At 40.6% G+C, this 13,682-nt stretch overlaps 1 protein-coding gene across 2 annotated transcripts in view; it reads right to left on the minus strand.

Annotated features, from left to right (window-relative positions):
* TTC27 (tetratricopeptide repeat domain 27) overlaps positions 1-13,682 on the minus strand; it is a 162,039-nt gene that overhangs the window by 89,264 nt on the left and 59,093 nt on the right. For both annotated transcript variants that reach the window (XM_061155633.1, XM_061155634.1), the window contains exon 10: positions 9,324-9,437. In XM_061155633.1, the coding sequence (XP_061011616.1) occupies positions 9,324-9,437 (114 nt within the window). The remainder of the gene's footprint in view (positions 1-9,323; positions 9,438-13,682) is intronic.

A 13,682-nucleotide genomic window follows, 5' to 3' on the forward strand; every position in this document is an offset into this window, starting at 1 on the left:
ATCAGAAAACACTGCTAAGGAATGGGGAATAAAAGAATAAATCCCCACTAACCAATGATGGTCCCTCTCTATTTCCACCAGAGAAAGAACTTCCCTCCAAAAAAACTAGAGAAAATCAAGACTACATTTTAAAATTAGCACATGGAGACTGATTTAGGACAATTCTGAAGGACAATTCAGAACAAGGTCTGGTATGACTTAGACTTTATTTATGTGCTCATATCTAAAAGTATGGCACACATATCTTCAAAAAAACACAGCTAGTCCCTAAGGACCTACACTTTCACTGAAGGCTATTCTTTCTTGCTTGCATGATATCTAAGTGCTTATCAGCTCTCTGAAGAGCCAAGTCAAAATCAGCTGATAATCTAAAAGGTATGACTGATCATATGCCAAATCACCTTGCTTTTTTGTGCAATCTGTATATGCATGCATATGTCTAGGAGGGTGAGATTTATTATAAAAATCTGTACTTAATCAAATATATCCAACAGTTGGTTGAACAGTTCTCTCTGAGAGAAGCCTGCAGTCATTCAATGTGATTCACAAACAGTTGTGGTCAAGTTAACTGCTACCTCAAACTTACAAGCCTAAGAAAACTTCCAACAGGAACAAGGAGAATGATAATCAAAACCTATTAACACATCTACTAAGTATCAACATCATCATTAAACCTATTGTTAACCCAGTTTCACCTCATGCATAGGGAACCGTAGCTCAGAGAGATTAAAAAAATGGCTTGTCCAAAGTTTAATTTTTTTCTTTTTGGCTGTTGTTTTGTTTTAGTTTTTTGGCTGCGCAGCACAGCATACAGGATCTTAGTTTCCCTGACCAGAGACTGAACCCGTGCTCCCTGCATTGGAAGCGTTGAGTTTTAGCCTATGGACCACCAGGGAAGCCCCTGTGCCCAAGGTTTAAAGCTATGAATCAGAGCCTGTCTGATTCCAAACACTATACTGACAGCTTCACCAAAACCATAATCTCCTAACTTAAGTGGAAATGGTCAGATCTGTGAAAATAAAAAGCTGTTTCTCACTGGAAAATACTGAAAACTCAAACAGGGTTTTTCCCCACCTAATCCCATAAGAAGGGAATCAGGGTCAGGAGATCTGGAGATCTGACCAAGATTTGTGCTTCCTGTTCCAAAGACTTTCTTGTGTCGGCTGGTAGGAACTGGGTCTACTAATGGGGGCTAGGAGAGCCTAGATGTCTTTTTTATGATTCCAGACTAAAGAACATAAAGAGGAAGTCTTCAAGGAAATGCAGACAAGGCTCTTGGAGCATTCCCCTTAGTCACACCTCAGCAGTTAATCTTTTCGGTGTCAGGACCTCTTTGAAATCTTATAAATTACTGAGGGACTATAAAGAGCTTTTGTTTTTGTGGGCTATTATGTATCAATATTTATCATATTAGAAATTAAAACTGAGTTAAATTTAAATATTAAGCTCATTCTAAAATAAAATAATGACTCCATTACATTAACTTACATAATATGTTTTATGAAAAATAACTATTTTTTTCCCAAAAAACAAAATCGTGAAAAGTTTAGCAAAATCTGGGGACTCTCCTGGTAGTCCAGTGGTTAGGACTTGCCACTTCCACTGCCAAGGGCCTGGGTTCAATCCCTGGTTAGGGAACTTAGATCCTGCAACCCAACTGGTGTAGTCAAAAAGAAAAGAAAAAACAACTGGCAATGACTTACACTTTTGCAAATCTATTCAATGCCTGGCCTAATAAGTGATAGCTGGATTCTCATACCTGCTTCTGTAGTCAATCTGTTGCAATATGATGTTTTGGTTGAAATTTAGGAAGAAAATTTGACCTCACACAGATTGGTAGTTGGAAAAGGGAGAAGTATTTTAATAGCTTTTTAAGTTAATTTTGCGTATTATTCTTTGATGCTACATCAAAATTCAACATGTGGTGAGCTTCTTAGAGTTATCTGCAATGTGGAATTTGAAATCCTATCAATGAAAGTTTTCCTGTTACATTAAATACTCTGTTATAGTAAATCCACTGGTCTAAATTAAAAAAATCATAAAACAAACCCACTCATGGCTGTGTCTTGAACTTTTACTGGGTCTTTTACCCATGTTTGATTTTTCACATCATGCACTGGTCATTTTGGAAAAATGTGAAGATTTGCAAATGTCCACATATTCCATGTAATATTAAAAATTACATGCACTAATATTATCAGCAAGCTCATATAAAAACTCCCATTCCAGTAATTGAAGCAATGGGAAGCTGTCAGGTTTATAACTGAAGATACAAGACTTCCAAAAGTTTCATTTTTTTTCTTCAAGCTCAAAATGTTATCACTGGTAACAAATACAAGTGATAAGCTCACTTCATTCATTTTTGAGAAAATTTCGGCCATAATACCCAAGTTTGAATACCATAGGCTGTCAGTGGTTCTTCAAAGTAAAAACAGTGTTCCATGGGAAAAGCTCCATATTGTCACCCTGCTTATTTAACTCATATGCAGAGTACATCATGCGAAATGCCAAGCTGGATGAAGCACAAGCTGGAATCAATATCACCTGGAGAAATATCAATAACCTCAGATATGCAGATGACACCAGTCTTATGGCAGAAAGCTATGAGGAACTAAAGAGCCTCTTGAAGTGAAAGAGGAGAGTGAAAAAGCTGGCTTAAAACTCCATAATCAAAAAATGAGTATCACAGCATCCAGTCCCATCACTTCATGGCAAATAGATAGGGAAACAATGGAAATAGTGACAGATTTGAGTTTCTTGGACTCCAAAATCACTTCAGACAGTGACTGCAGCCGTAAAATTAAAAGACACTTGCTCCTTGGAAGAAAAGCTATGACAAACCTAGACAGCATATTCAAAAGCAGAGACATCACTTTTCTGACAAAGGTCCATATAGTCAAAGCTATGGTTTTTCAAAGAGTTATGTACAGATGTGAGAGTTGGACCACAAGGCTAAGCACTGAAGAATTGATGCTTTCGGACTGTGATACTGGAGAAGACTCTTGAGAGTCCCCTGGATAGCAAGGAGATCAAACCAGTCAATCCTAAAGGAAATCAACCCTGACTCTTCACTGAAAGGACTGATGTTGAAGCTGAAGCTCCAATACTCTGGCCACCTGATGCAAAGAGCAGACTCATTGGAAAAGACCATGATACTGGGAAAGATCGAAGGCGGGAGGAGAAGGGGAAGACAGAGGATGAGATGATTGGATGACATCACTGACTCAATGCACATGAGTTTGAGCAAACTCCGGGAGATAGCAAAGGAGAGGGAAAGCCTGGTGTTCTGCAGTTCATGGGGTTGCAGAGTCGGACAGGACTTAGTGACTAAACAACAACAACAATGGGAAAAGCAGTTTGCTCAGGTTTTCTTGGAATAGCCACTACACTTCACACAGCCCAAGTGTTTTGTAAGTACCTCCCAGTTCACCACATAAAATATTTAAAAGCAAACTGTCAAGGGTAAAGATTTAATAAAATAATATTGACTGCTTTATCAAAGACAATCATAAACAAAACGGTCTTTTTTTTTTAAGTTACAACTGCATGGCTATGAGGCACAGGCGGACAGTCAGCACAGCGTGGAGTCCCGGCCATGATTCTGGAGAAGGGGCCAACAGTTTGACCTCCACTGCTTCTGCTGATTCAGTATCAACACAGTGACAAGGTAAAACAGTATCTCAGTATTGCTGCGAAGGGGCTTCCCAGGCGGTCCGGTGGTAAAGAATCTGTTTGCCAAACAGGAGACATGGGTTCGATCCCTGTGTCAGCAAAATCCACTGGAAAAGGAAATGACAACCTACTCCAGTATTCTTGCCTGGGAATCCCATGGACAGAGGAGCTTGATGGGCTACAGACCATGGGGTCACAAGAGTCAGACACGACTTAGCAACTACACAACAACAATGTTGCTGTGAAGACAGTTGTGACCTGAAGGAGCCTCAGGGCTCCACAATCACCCTCTGAGAACTGGGAGATGCACCATTTCGCGTGCCTTTCCCAGGCCCTGCCCACTTTCAACTTTCTCCCAAAACTTCTCTGGGAGACGTTCTTGGAAGTTCTCCTTCACTATCTTGTCTTAAAAGTTCAGTGAGAGAAAAAAAAAAAAAAGTTCAGTGAGAAAAGTCAGTCTATTTATAGTCTGAAAGTAGGGCAAGAGTGCAAAGAATATTTATTATTAAAACCTAAGTGAATGTTTTAAATTCCTAGTATCATCCTTTCTAAGAAAGCTAAAGCAGTCAAATCTAGTAACAGTTACACCTACTTTCCTGAGCGGTCTCAGGCAGATGCAGAGCGCCTGTTCCACAGCGAACTCAATCTGCCTCCAGTCTGCGGCCCTCAGTAACACACCTCTAAGGTTCCTTCAGGGACTCAGTTCCTTGTTAAATCACAACGCTGGCCTCCAGGCCTTGATAAATGCCCCTTTAGTCTCTGTTCAGTATGGACCTGGGTATGAGACAGGAAAACATCTGGAGCTACTAAAGATTAACAGCCGGTCTCAGCCAGGAGCAGGCCCTTCCGAAGGCAACCATAATCACCACCCTCACAGGGCCTTCAATTTCTGTGGGCTGGGCTAAAGAGCTATATTTTAACAAGCACCTTGCAAGTGGTTCATATGTTCGGGCAAGTTTGGGAAATGTTGCACAAGGCTCTTAAGATGTATACAGGGCACTGTCCGGGGGGAAAGCAATGTGTCAGTTCAACCAACACAATCTGATTCTGTCCAAGAATCCTGAGTGCCCCAGCTAGAATCTGACTGAAGTGAGCATTTAGTGCCTTTAGACGAGGAGTGTACATTATTCACCCCTCTAGTACATTCCTCTGCTATTTTCGAGTTTTCATTGAACTGTAACTTTCTAGATTTAAAAAAATTTTTTTACTATCAACAATATTTTATTGCTTCTCCCTTCTTTTACCTCACTTCTCTATGAACCAACTGTCACCTAGTTTTATTAATCTAGTATTATGAAACTCACATCCTGGTTCGGCCCACCAGCCTTTCTCTGGGCAGCACCCTCTCTTGGCCTTAGCAGAAGTCTGTTTCACTCACCCACGTGCACATTCTTTTCCCACACAGGACCACATCCTGATATTATAGGCATTCCATGTTCCCCTCCTCTCACCTAAACTGTAGGCCCTGAGATGTTGAGTTCTGCCACCAAGCCTTGCTCACAAAAGCCTCTGTTTACTTCTTCCTGTCTACGCTGGTTCAACCCCCTTCCTCCAGATGATGCCAAGTCTTTCACAGATGGGTGCAACATGGTCAATCAAAGCATGGACTTTGAAACCCAAGGCAGACCTGGTTTGAATTCCAGTCCAGTTATTAGATCTTGGATAAGTCACTTAAATTTTCTGTGCTTTACCATCTTCATCAAGAAAAATATAAATAGCACCTACTTCCTAGGATTATCTAGCACCTGGCATCTGAGTGATCAGTAAATGGCAGTAACTATACACCGTTCTGAACAAAGAGCAGTAAATACAATGATTCCAATAAAATTAAAGCACAGCCACAGTCACAGGAGCAAGTTCTGGTATGTCTTTTAATAACTTTCAAATGTTACGTGTGGTTATTAACACAGGTGAAGTACAGAGCTAGAATGGAAGACATTTCTTATCTCAGGTTTCTGAACAGCTCAGAGGCAGCACACAGCACACTAAACATGAAGCACTGTCACTGCTCCAATGTTTTTAGATCTTCCAGGTAGTAACGATTGCTTTCAGTGAGCTATGAAGGACTGGGCAAGCTTTATTTTCTTGTACCTAGACTTACCCTCTTTAAAGTGAGGATAATACATATATGAAACAGATCGCCAGTCTAGGTTCGATGCATGAGACAGGGTGCTCAGGGCTGGTGCACTGGGATGACCCAGAGGGATGGAATGGGGAGGGAGGTGGGAGGGGGATTCAGGATGGGGAACACATGGCTGATTCATATCAATGTATGGCAAAAACCACTACAATACTGTAAAGGAATTAGCCTCCAACTAAAATAAATAAATTTAAAAAATAAATAAAGTGAGGATAATAGTAACAGTCAACATTCACTGAGGGTTTTCTATGTGCAGGCACTATTTCAAGCATTAAATGAAGTCATTTAACCCCTTGGTACCTGAATGATGGCTCTCTCCATCCTCCAGGTGAGGGAAGTGAAGCAAGGTTAGGGGGCTCAGTCTTGGCCACAGTACATGATCTCTCTTCCTCTTAGACTGTGAGGGCTATAGACAACAAAATCTGGTGCTTTTCTGACAACAGACATTCTGATACTGAAGCAGGCAGAAAAGCAGAGAAATGGGAAAAGAGAGAAAGACCTGATGATCTGTTTGAGCCCTGAATCCAACTATCTCTGGGACTAGAATACCTCTAGACTCCCCAGCTATAAAAGCCAATAAATCCCTTCTCATAGTGAGTTTGAATTGGGTTTTTGTCCCTTAAGTTTCCTTACTGAGACCTGTTCTTAAATTGTACTAAAGTAGAAGATTAGAGAGTCTTGAAAAGCTCTGAGCTTCAATCTGTTTTCTATAAGCACCATGCATTTAGGAAAAGGATATTCAAAATAAGTATAAAGATTGAACACAATTTCTCAAATTTTGAAGCCACACCCTCTCATTGGGCAAACCAAACATGATCAAGGTGAGCCTGAACTACTAGATCACATTGCCACCCCACATCCCATCCTCAGTACAGTGGCTCCATAACGGCAGCCATATATTTTCCATCCACACAAACAGTCACATATCAAGGTCAATACTGAGCCTGCCAAGCATAGCACATGTGGATGTACTTTCATGAAGAAGATATGTGAAAACATAATACAGCACAAGCATGTTCTGACACTAAAACATGGGAGCGGAGACTGGAACGTAGAACAAATGATCAGCTTGTAATACAGAGGATACAAATTCTACACAAGTTCCCAGAGACCAGTGAACATATCTCCAGCTAAAAGAGTAGTTAATGCAATGACTCCAGTCTCTCATCACTTCTTATCACTTCAGAGGGCAGTTTATCACTTTTTAGGAAACCCTATAAGAAAAAACTGACATTCCTTTATCTCTTTTTCCCTTAAAAAAATACAACCAACCAAACCGTGAATTACTACCCGCCAAGACCACGACCTTACCCTCAGTGTGACCACAACAACTGCTCTGCTCCTGTTAGCTTTGGCACGGGGCTGAAGATCTGGACTGCAATGATACTAGAAAGGCCGGGCTCTACACCTCTCAGACTGCTGAAGTGCCAGAGGAGAATATAACCTTCAACTCAGCTAATTCTTAATTATTCCTGCTGATGAGTAGGTAATGCAAAATGGATTTTTTTTTGGCTCATACATGGTTTAGTGGCATAGTGGGATGAGGAAGAAGCTGAATGATGACAGAGAGATAAGTACTTTATATACTCTGTTGGTAAAAAGCAGGATATAAATAAATACAGCATTTGGCATTCAACAAACATCCACCAAGTGCCTATTCTGAGTATACAAAATAAGTAAAACACAGAATCGGATCCCTCAAGAAGCTCACATTCTAGCTGTGAAGATGGAAAGATTTTCAAATAAAATATAATTTAGTAAATGCTAAAATACAGTATCAAGAACAGACATTCTAAAAATACTGATTCAGAAGTTGTGAAATCTCAATTATCTGCTACCATTAAGAGAGTCAAACTGCAGCATGAATAGTCTCCAGTGACAGAAAACTGCTATAATCTCAAATTCCCAGAAATTCAAGGGTGAAGGAAAAGATTCCTGCCATGCAGTCATCTTCAGAGGCACAACCATCTGGACAGGGGCAGATTTAAAGTTAAATTAACTGGTTTAAGAGATAACTGGGTAATTAAAATTCATCAGCAAAACTATTTTAATAATGAACATAAAGTAACCTAACATTAATCCTCAACAACTGAGCTGTCTAATATTATTAGACAAGGATATTATTAAAATATTATTAGACAAGGATGACATCTGGTTTACACAAGTTTTTTTTTGTTTGTTTGAACAAAAGTTAGATGTAGGTATGTAGGGCTTCCCTGGTGGTTCAGATGGTAAAGAATCTATCTGCAATGCAGGAGACCTGGGTTTGATGCCTGGGTCCGGACTCCCTTGGAGAAGGGAATGGCTACCCACTCCAGTGTTTCTGCCTGGAGAATCCCATAGACAGAGAAGTCTGGTGGGGATCCATGGAGTTGCAAAGAACTGGACATGACTGAGAAACTAACACTTTCTCTTTCACTTTGAATGTACGAGGTTTCAATTAATTTGCCTCATATTTGGATTATATGTATAATATACTGCTTTTACCATACTAAAGCAAAGAAGGAAAAGATGTGCTCTCATCATAAGGAAAGGAGAAGGAAATGGCAACCCACTCTAGTATTCTTGCCTGGAGGATCCCATGGACAGAGGAGCCTGGCGGGCTACAGTTCATGGAGTCACAAGAGTCGGACATGACTTAGCGACTAAACCACCACCACCTAAAGTGGGCTTTGCTGGTGGCTCAGACTGCAAAGAATCGTCCTGCTAATGCAGGAGACCCAGCTTCAATCCTTAGGTCAGAAAGGCCCCCTGGAAAAGGGAACAGCAACCCACATTTAGTTGGAGTTTCAATATCAGACTCTCAAAATTAATAGAATGAATAGACAGAGCTTCCAGGGTAGTAAACGCACCCAAGTTCTGGGAGGGTGGGGCACCCTAAACTCTACAAAGACAGAAGCTCCTCTGCTAAGGACCCTTCCAGACCTTGGCCCAAAAACCTCTTCATTTAGCTGCTCATTGATATCCTTTATAATATCCTTTATAATAAATCAGTAATAGTAATTAAGTGTCTCCCTGAGCCATTCTAGCAAATGATCAAACCTGAGCTGAGAAGGTAGTCATGAAAACTCCTAGTTTATAGCCATTCGGTCAGAAGTATCAGGCTTGAAATCAGAATCAGAAAAGGGAAGCAGTCTTATGGGACTGAGCCCTTCGTGTATGGGGTTTGTACTAATGCCACGTAGTGTCAGAATTGAATTAAACTGTAGGACACCCAATTGATGTCCACAGGGAAATGAAGACATACTTGGTGTGGAAACACCCACACACTTGGCGTCAGAAGTGTGAGCAGAGGAGCAGCTTTCCTTAGAGAGGTTAACACCAGAGTCACAGAGCTCAGTACATAGCTGGGCTCTGGAGTCAAGCAGATTCCAGAACAACACTCTCAAACAATAAAATGTGTTTGAGTAAAATGAAAGCCATCTCATTATTTTATACTCATAACAAACATGCATGGTTACTGATAACAACAGAGTTGGAAAACTAACAAGAATTGCAACATAATTCTTACCTGTGTCTGCCTCATTGCCCGTTCCACTCGGCGGGTGCTTCCTCTCTCAAGTTTTGTTCGGAGGATCAAAGCTGATGTCTGAATGGCCCAGAACTTGGGTTGTGAAAGTAAACACTGATGGGGAGGGGAAAAAAAAAAAAGACCACAAAATAAATGGATAAACTGGATAATCCACTCTGAATATAACAAAATTAATATCAGGATATAGTTGAGTGACGACTTGAAAATCATCTCAGCGAAAAATAAAAGACGACGTGTGCTTTCAAATGTTTTTGGAAAAGAATGTGTTCATTTGAGCAGAATCATTACTTAACTGAGTTGACCTGTTCAACTGAATAAATTCCTTAAGGAATGAATCAGAATTATTTCCAGATAATCGAAACAGTAAATGGAATAAATCATACCATTAATTAATACATCTTTTTTATCTCGTGAGTTATACAAATGTTAAAGACCATACTTCTCGAATTTGAAATAAATTTTTAAAAATTATCCAAACTCACAAAGGAAAACAAATAATTAGAAATCTAGTACCTTTTCACTTAAAAAATACCCTAATCCCCTGATGCAAAGGCACATCAAAGTTTAAGGAAACCATCCTAACATTTTTGAGAATGCTTTCTAGTCCTTGTTAGGGTAGAGAGTCTCTAATTTTAGTTAAATGTTATCCTAGAGGGACATCTTAAGAAAGACTGGCTCATAAGAAAATCACGAATATGCACACACTGAAACCTAGACCCAGAGAAAGCTGTGACCACCATCAATTCAGAGGGTAAGGTAGAAACCACTGAATCTGTCCACAAATGCAGGGGGTGAGGGTGAGTGAGTTCTGAGTGCACAAGAACAGGAGGAAAATGTATTCTGATACAGTAGGGACTGCTCAGTATAATGAACACAACTTAAGCTCTTTGCTGATGACACGGAAACCAACAGTGACCCTGAGTGATCATTCCCCAACAGTAACTTACAGTGAAGGTTGCTTCAAAGAAAGGCAAAAGGCGTACTTGTCTGACAGTTGACTACATCCTTATTTACTTATTTATAAAAATCAGATATTAAAAAATCCCAGTTAACTAGAGTCCAAAGAGTCATTCAAAACCTAGCTGTGCATCAGAAGAAGCTTTTGGTATTTTAAAAGGTAAAATCAGACCTCTGAGAGAAGGATCTGAGCATCAGTGTTTCTTAAAACACTCTCCAAATAATTCTAAGATATAGCCAAATTGAAGAATTATGAGGCTAAGCTAATACAAGTGTTATTTAGTCGCTAAGTAGTGTCCAACTCTTTTGAGATCCCATGGAGTGTAGCCTGCCAGGCTCCTCTATCCATGGGACTCTCCAGGCAAGAGTACAGGAGTAGGCTGCCATTTCCTTCTCCAGGAGATCTTTCTGATGTAGGAAATGAACTCTTGTCTCCTGCATTGGCAGGCAGATTCCTTACCAAGCCACCAGGGAAGCAACACACCTATTTGTTTTTTGGTTAAAGGCACTAATAACTCCAAATTCTCATTAAAAGTCAGCAAGAAGTCCTTCAATGAAGTATAAATGCTATCACAGTCTCTCCAATTCTTTACTGTACCATAAATGGCCAGCTCACTTCCATCATTTCTGTTATTTGCCTGGTCCCTATGGGTACTGGAATTTTCAACTCCAAATCTAGGCCTACTTTCTTATAATTAAAAAAAGAACAATGGATTAGGTTACGTGCTCAATGTCACACCTTCATTAGTAGCAAAAGCTGATTCTAATACTTTGGGGGGCTCTTGATCCCCCAAACAACACCTTTTTATTTTTGGCATAAGCTGCAACCATTTTCACTTTGTAACTGAAATACAGTTGATACAATATTTTTTCAGTTTCATGAGTACTACATGATGATTTGACATTTACATACATTATAAAGGGATCACCCCAATAAGTCCAGTAACCATCTTCCCCATACAAAGATATTATATCCCCATGACTTATTTATTATATAGCTGGAGGTATGTAACTGTTAATCTCCTTTACCTATTTTGCCCACCCCACCTCACTTTCTGGCAGTCACCTGTTTCTTCTCTGAATCTGTGAGTCTGTTTTGTATGGTTTGCGCCTTGTTTTTTAAGGCCACCATATAAGTGAGGTCAAGTAGTCCTTCTTGTCTGACTTATAACACCCTCTAGATCCATTCATGTTGTCGCAAATAGCCAGATATCACCTTTTTTGGCCGCAGAACATGTTTGTATTGTTTTCTCAACACTTTCTCCAAGGAAGTGGATGACAGTACCCAGGAAACGCTGGTAGAGCAATGTACGTAGAGCATTCAGTGAGAAAAAAAAAACTTTAGGGAACTGCTGTATTAAAGGGAAGTAGAAGGAATAAACAAAGCATATACAAATAAGGAGGAAAGAGAATCAGAAGAATTCATTCTTACTGAAGTGTGTTCATTCATTAATTCACTTGAGCACTTACTCTGCATAAGGCAATGTGCACAAGGCCCCAGGGACAAAGCAGTGAGCAAGACAAACAAGGTCCCTGCCCTCAGAGAATTTACATTCTAATGCAATGACTATTAGGTAATCTTATTCTTCTATTAATATAACTAAGTTCAAAACAAAGAATGAAACTTTTTTCATTAAGTAAATCTGAATAGTGATTCTCCTACCTACAGTGGGTGGCCTTTTTTCTCTTCATTTTATTAAAGGGACTGTCTCTGTAACCTCACGACAGGATGGAAGAGCACCTAGGAAAAGACTCTGTAAAACCGGGCAGATCATCTCACGTCAGCCAGAGCTTGATCAGAATCCCAGGGAGGTGATTAGCTGGGAAGTCACCTCACCTCTCAGGATCTCAGTCTTCATCTTTCTAAAATAGGAACAGTAATTCCCATCTCTCACAAACTTGTGAAGATTATCAACGATAAGCATGAATAGGTGATGCTTAACCTGCTGAAAAATACATCCCCCCTACCACCGGGATTTCTCCTCCTACAAAGCTTTCTCTCACCCTCAGAAGAAAGGCACCACCCAGAGTGGGCACAGGTGATGGCCCTAACCATTGGCTACTCCCGAAACAGGGCACTCAGGCATACTGAGTATTTTCAGCTGAAGGACCCTGAGGAAACAGCAGAAGCAGGAAGATCACTCTGACCTTCACCTCTGAAATAGGTCATAAAACTCTCTTGTGAGATGTGCCCACCCCCTCGTAACCAGAGGAAAGGAGCATCCTTATCACTGAAAACAAAGGTATGCTGAGAACCCCATCAAACCTTCCTCAGTCTCCCCAGTTTACAGCCCTACCCTTGCCCTTCACACTCCTCCATGACGGCCCACACTTCACCAAACCCAGCGGGTGCTCAGTCGCTCAGTCATGTCCAACTCTCTGCAACCCCATGGACCGCAGTCTGCCAGGCTCCTCTGTCCATGGGGATTCTCCAGGCCAGAACACTAGAACGGGTCGCCATGCCCCCCTCCAGGGGATCTTCCCGACCCAGGGATCAAACCCAGGTCTCCCACACTGCAGACAGATTCTTTACCGTCTGAGCCACCAGGCATAAAGTACTCAAATTGAAAGGTTTCTTCAGGTCTTTATAATCTTATGAAGGCTCCTGTGTCACAGAAAACCTATATTAAGTAAATGTGAGTGCTTTTTTCCTGTTAATCTTTGTCAGTTTAATTTTTAGATCCAGCCTGGGACCCTAAGAAGGTCGAGGAAAACTCCCAGCTCCCGGCCACACGGTCACTTTACTAATAACATCAAGGGGCAGACCAGTGCAGGAGGTAGGGTTGTCGGCTAAATCCCAGCTTTAAAGGATTTGCACACCAAAGCGGGGGTGGGGGCTGCAGGGATATCTGCCTCAGGAAAACTACCAACTCAGACTGTTTTCTATGCTGGCATGAGAACAAGAGTTTGCCTGAGACTTTAATGTGAGAGGGTCAAGCAAAACATTCTCACTAAATGCTGAAAGTAAAATGCAATCTGAAAAACAGACATTTGAAAAGCTTATTTAAAGAAAGAACTGCCTGGATAATGATATCACTGAAGAATGTATTTATCTTACATTTGTTTGGCTGGGAGATGTCTGACTTGGGAAAGTCTTTCTAAAGGAGGTAATTGCAGATAGGCTTTGTTTAATATATCTTAAACAAAACACTGCTGCCCACAAGATAAGAATCAATCAGAATATGGGATACACAAAAAGAAAATTAAATAGGAGATATATGCTTTAACACTCTGTATAGCTGCAGAATGTTCATTTTACTGCTGAATAATATTTCACGGCAATATGTGATCTATTAACCATTATACTACTAACGGGCGTTAAGGTAGTCTCCAATCTGGGAACTACCAGATGGCCAATGAATATTCTAATGTGCAATCAGA

This window comes from Dama dama, chromosome 11 (genome assembly GCF_033118175.1).
Source record: "Dama dama isolate Ldn47 chromosome 11, ASM3311817v1, whole genome shotgun sequence".
Classification (NCBI taxonomy): Eukaryota; Metazoa; Chordata; class Mammalia; order Artiodactyla; family Cervidae; genus Dama; species Dama dama.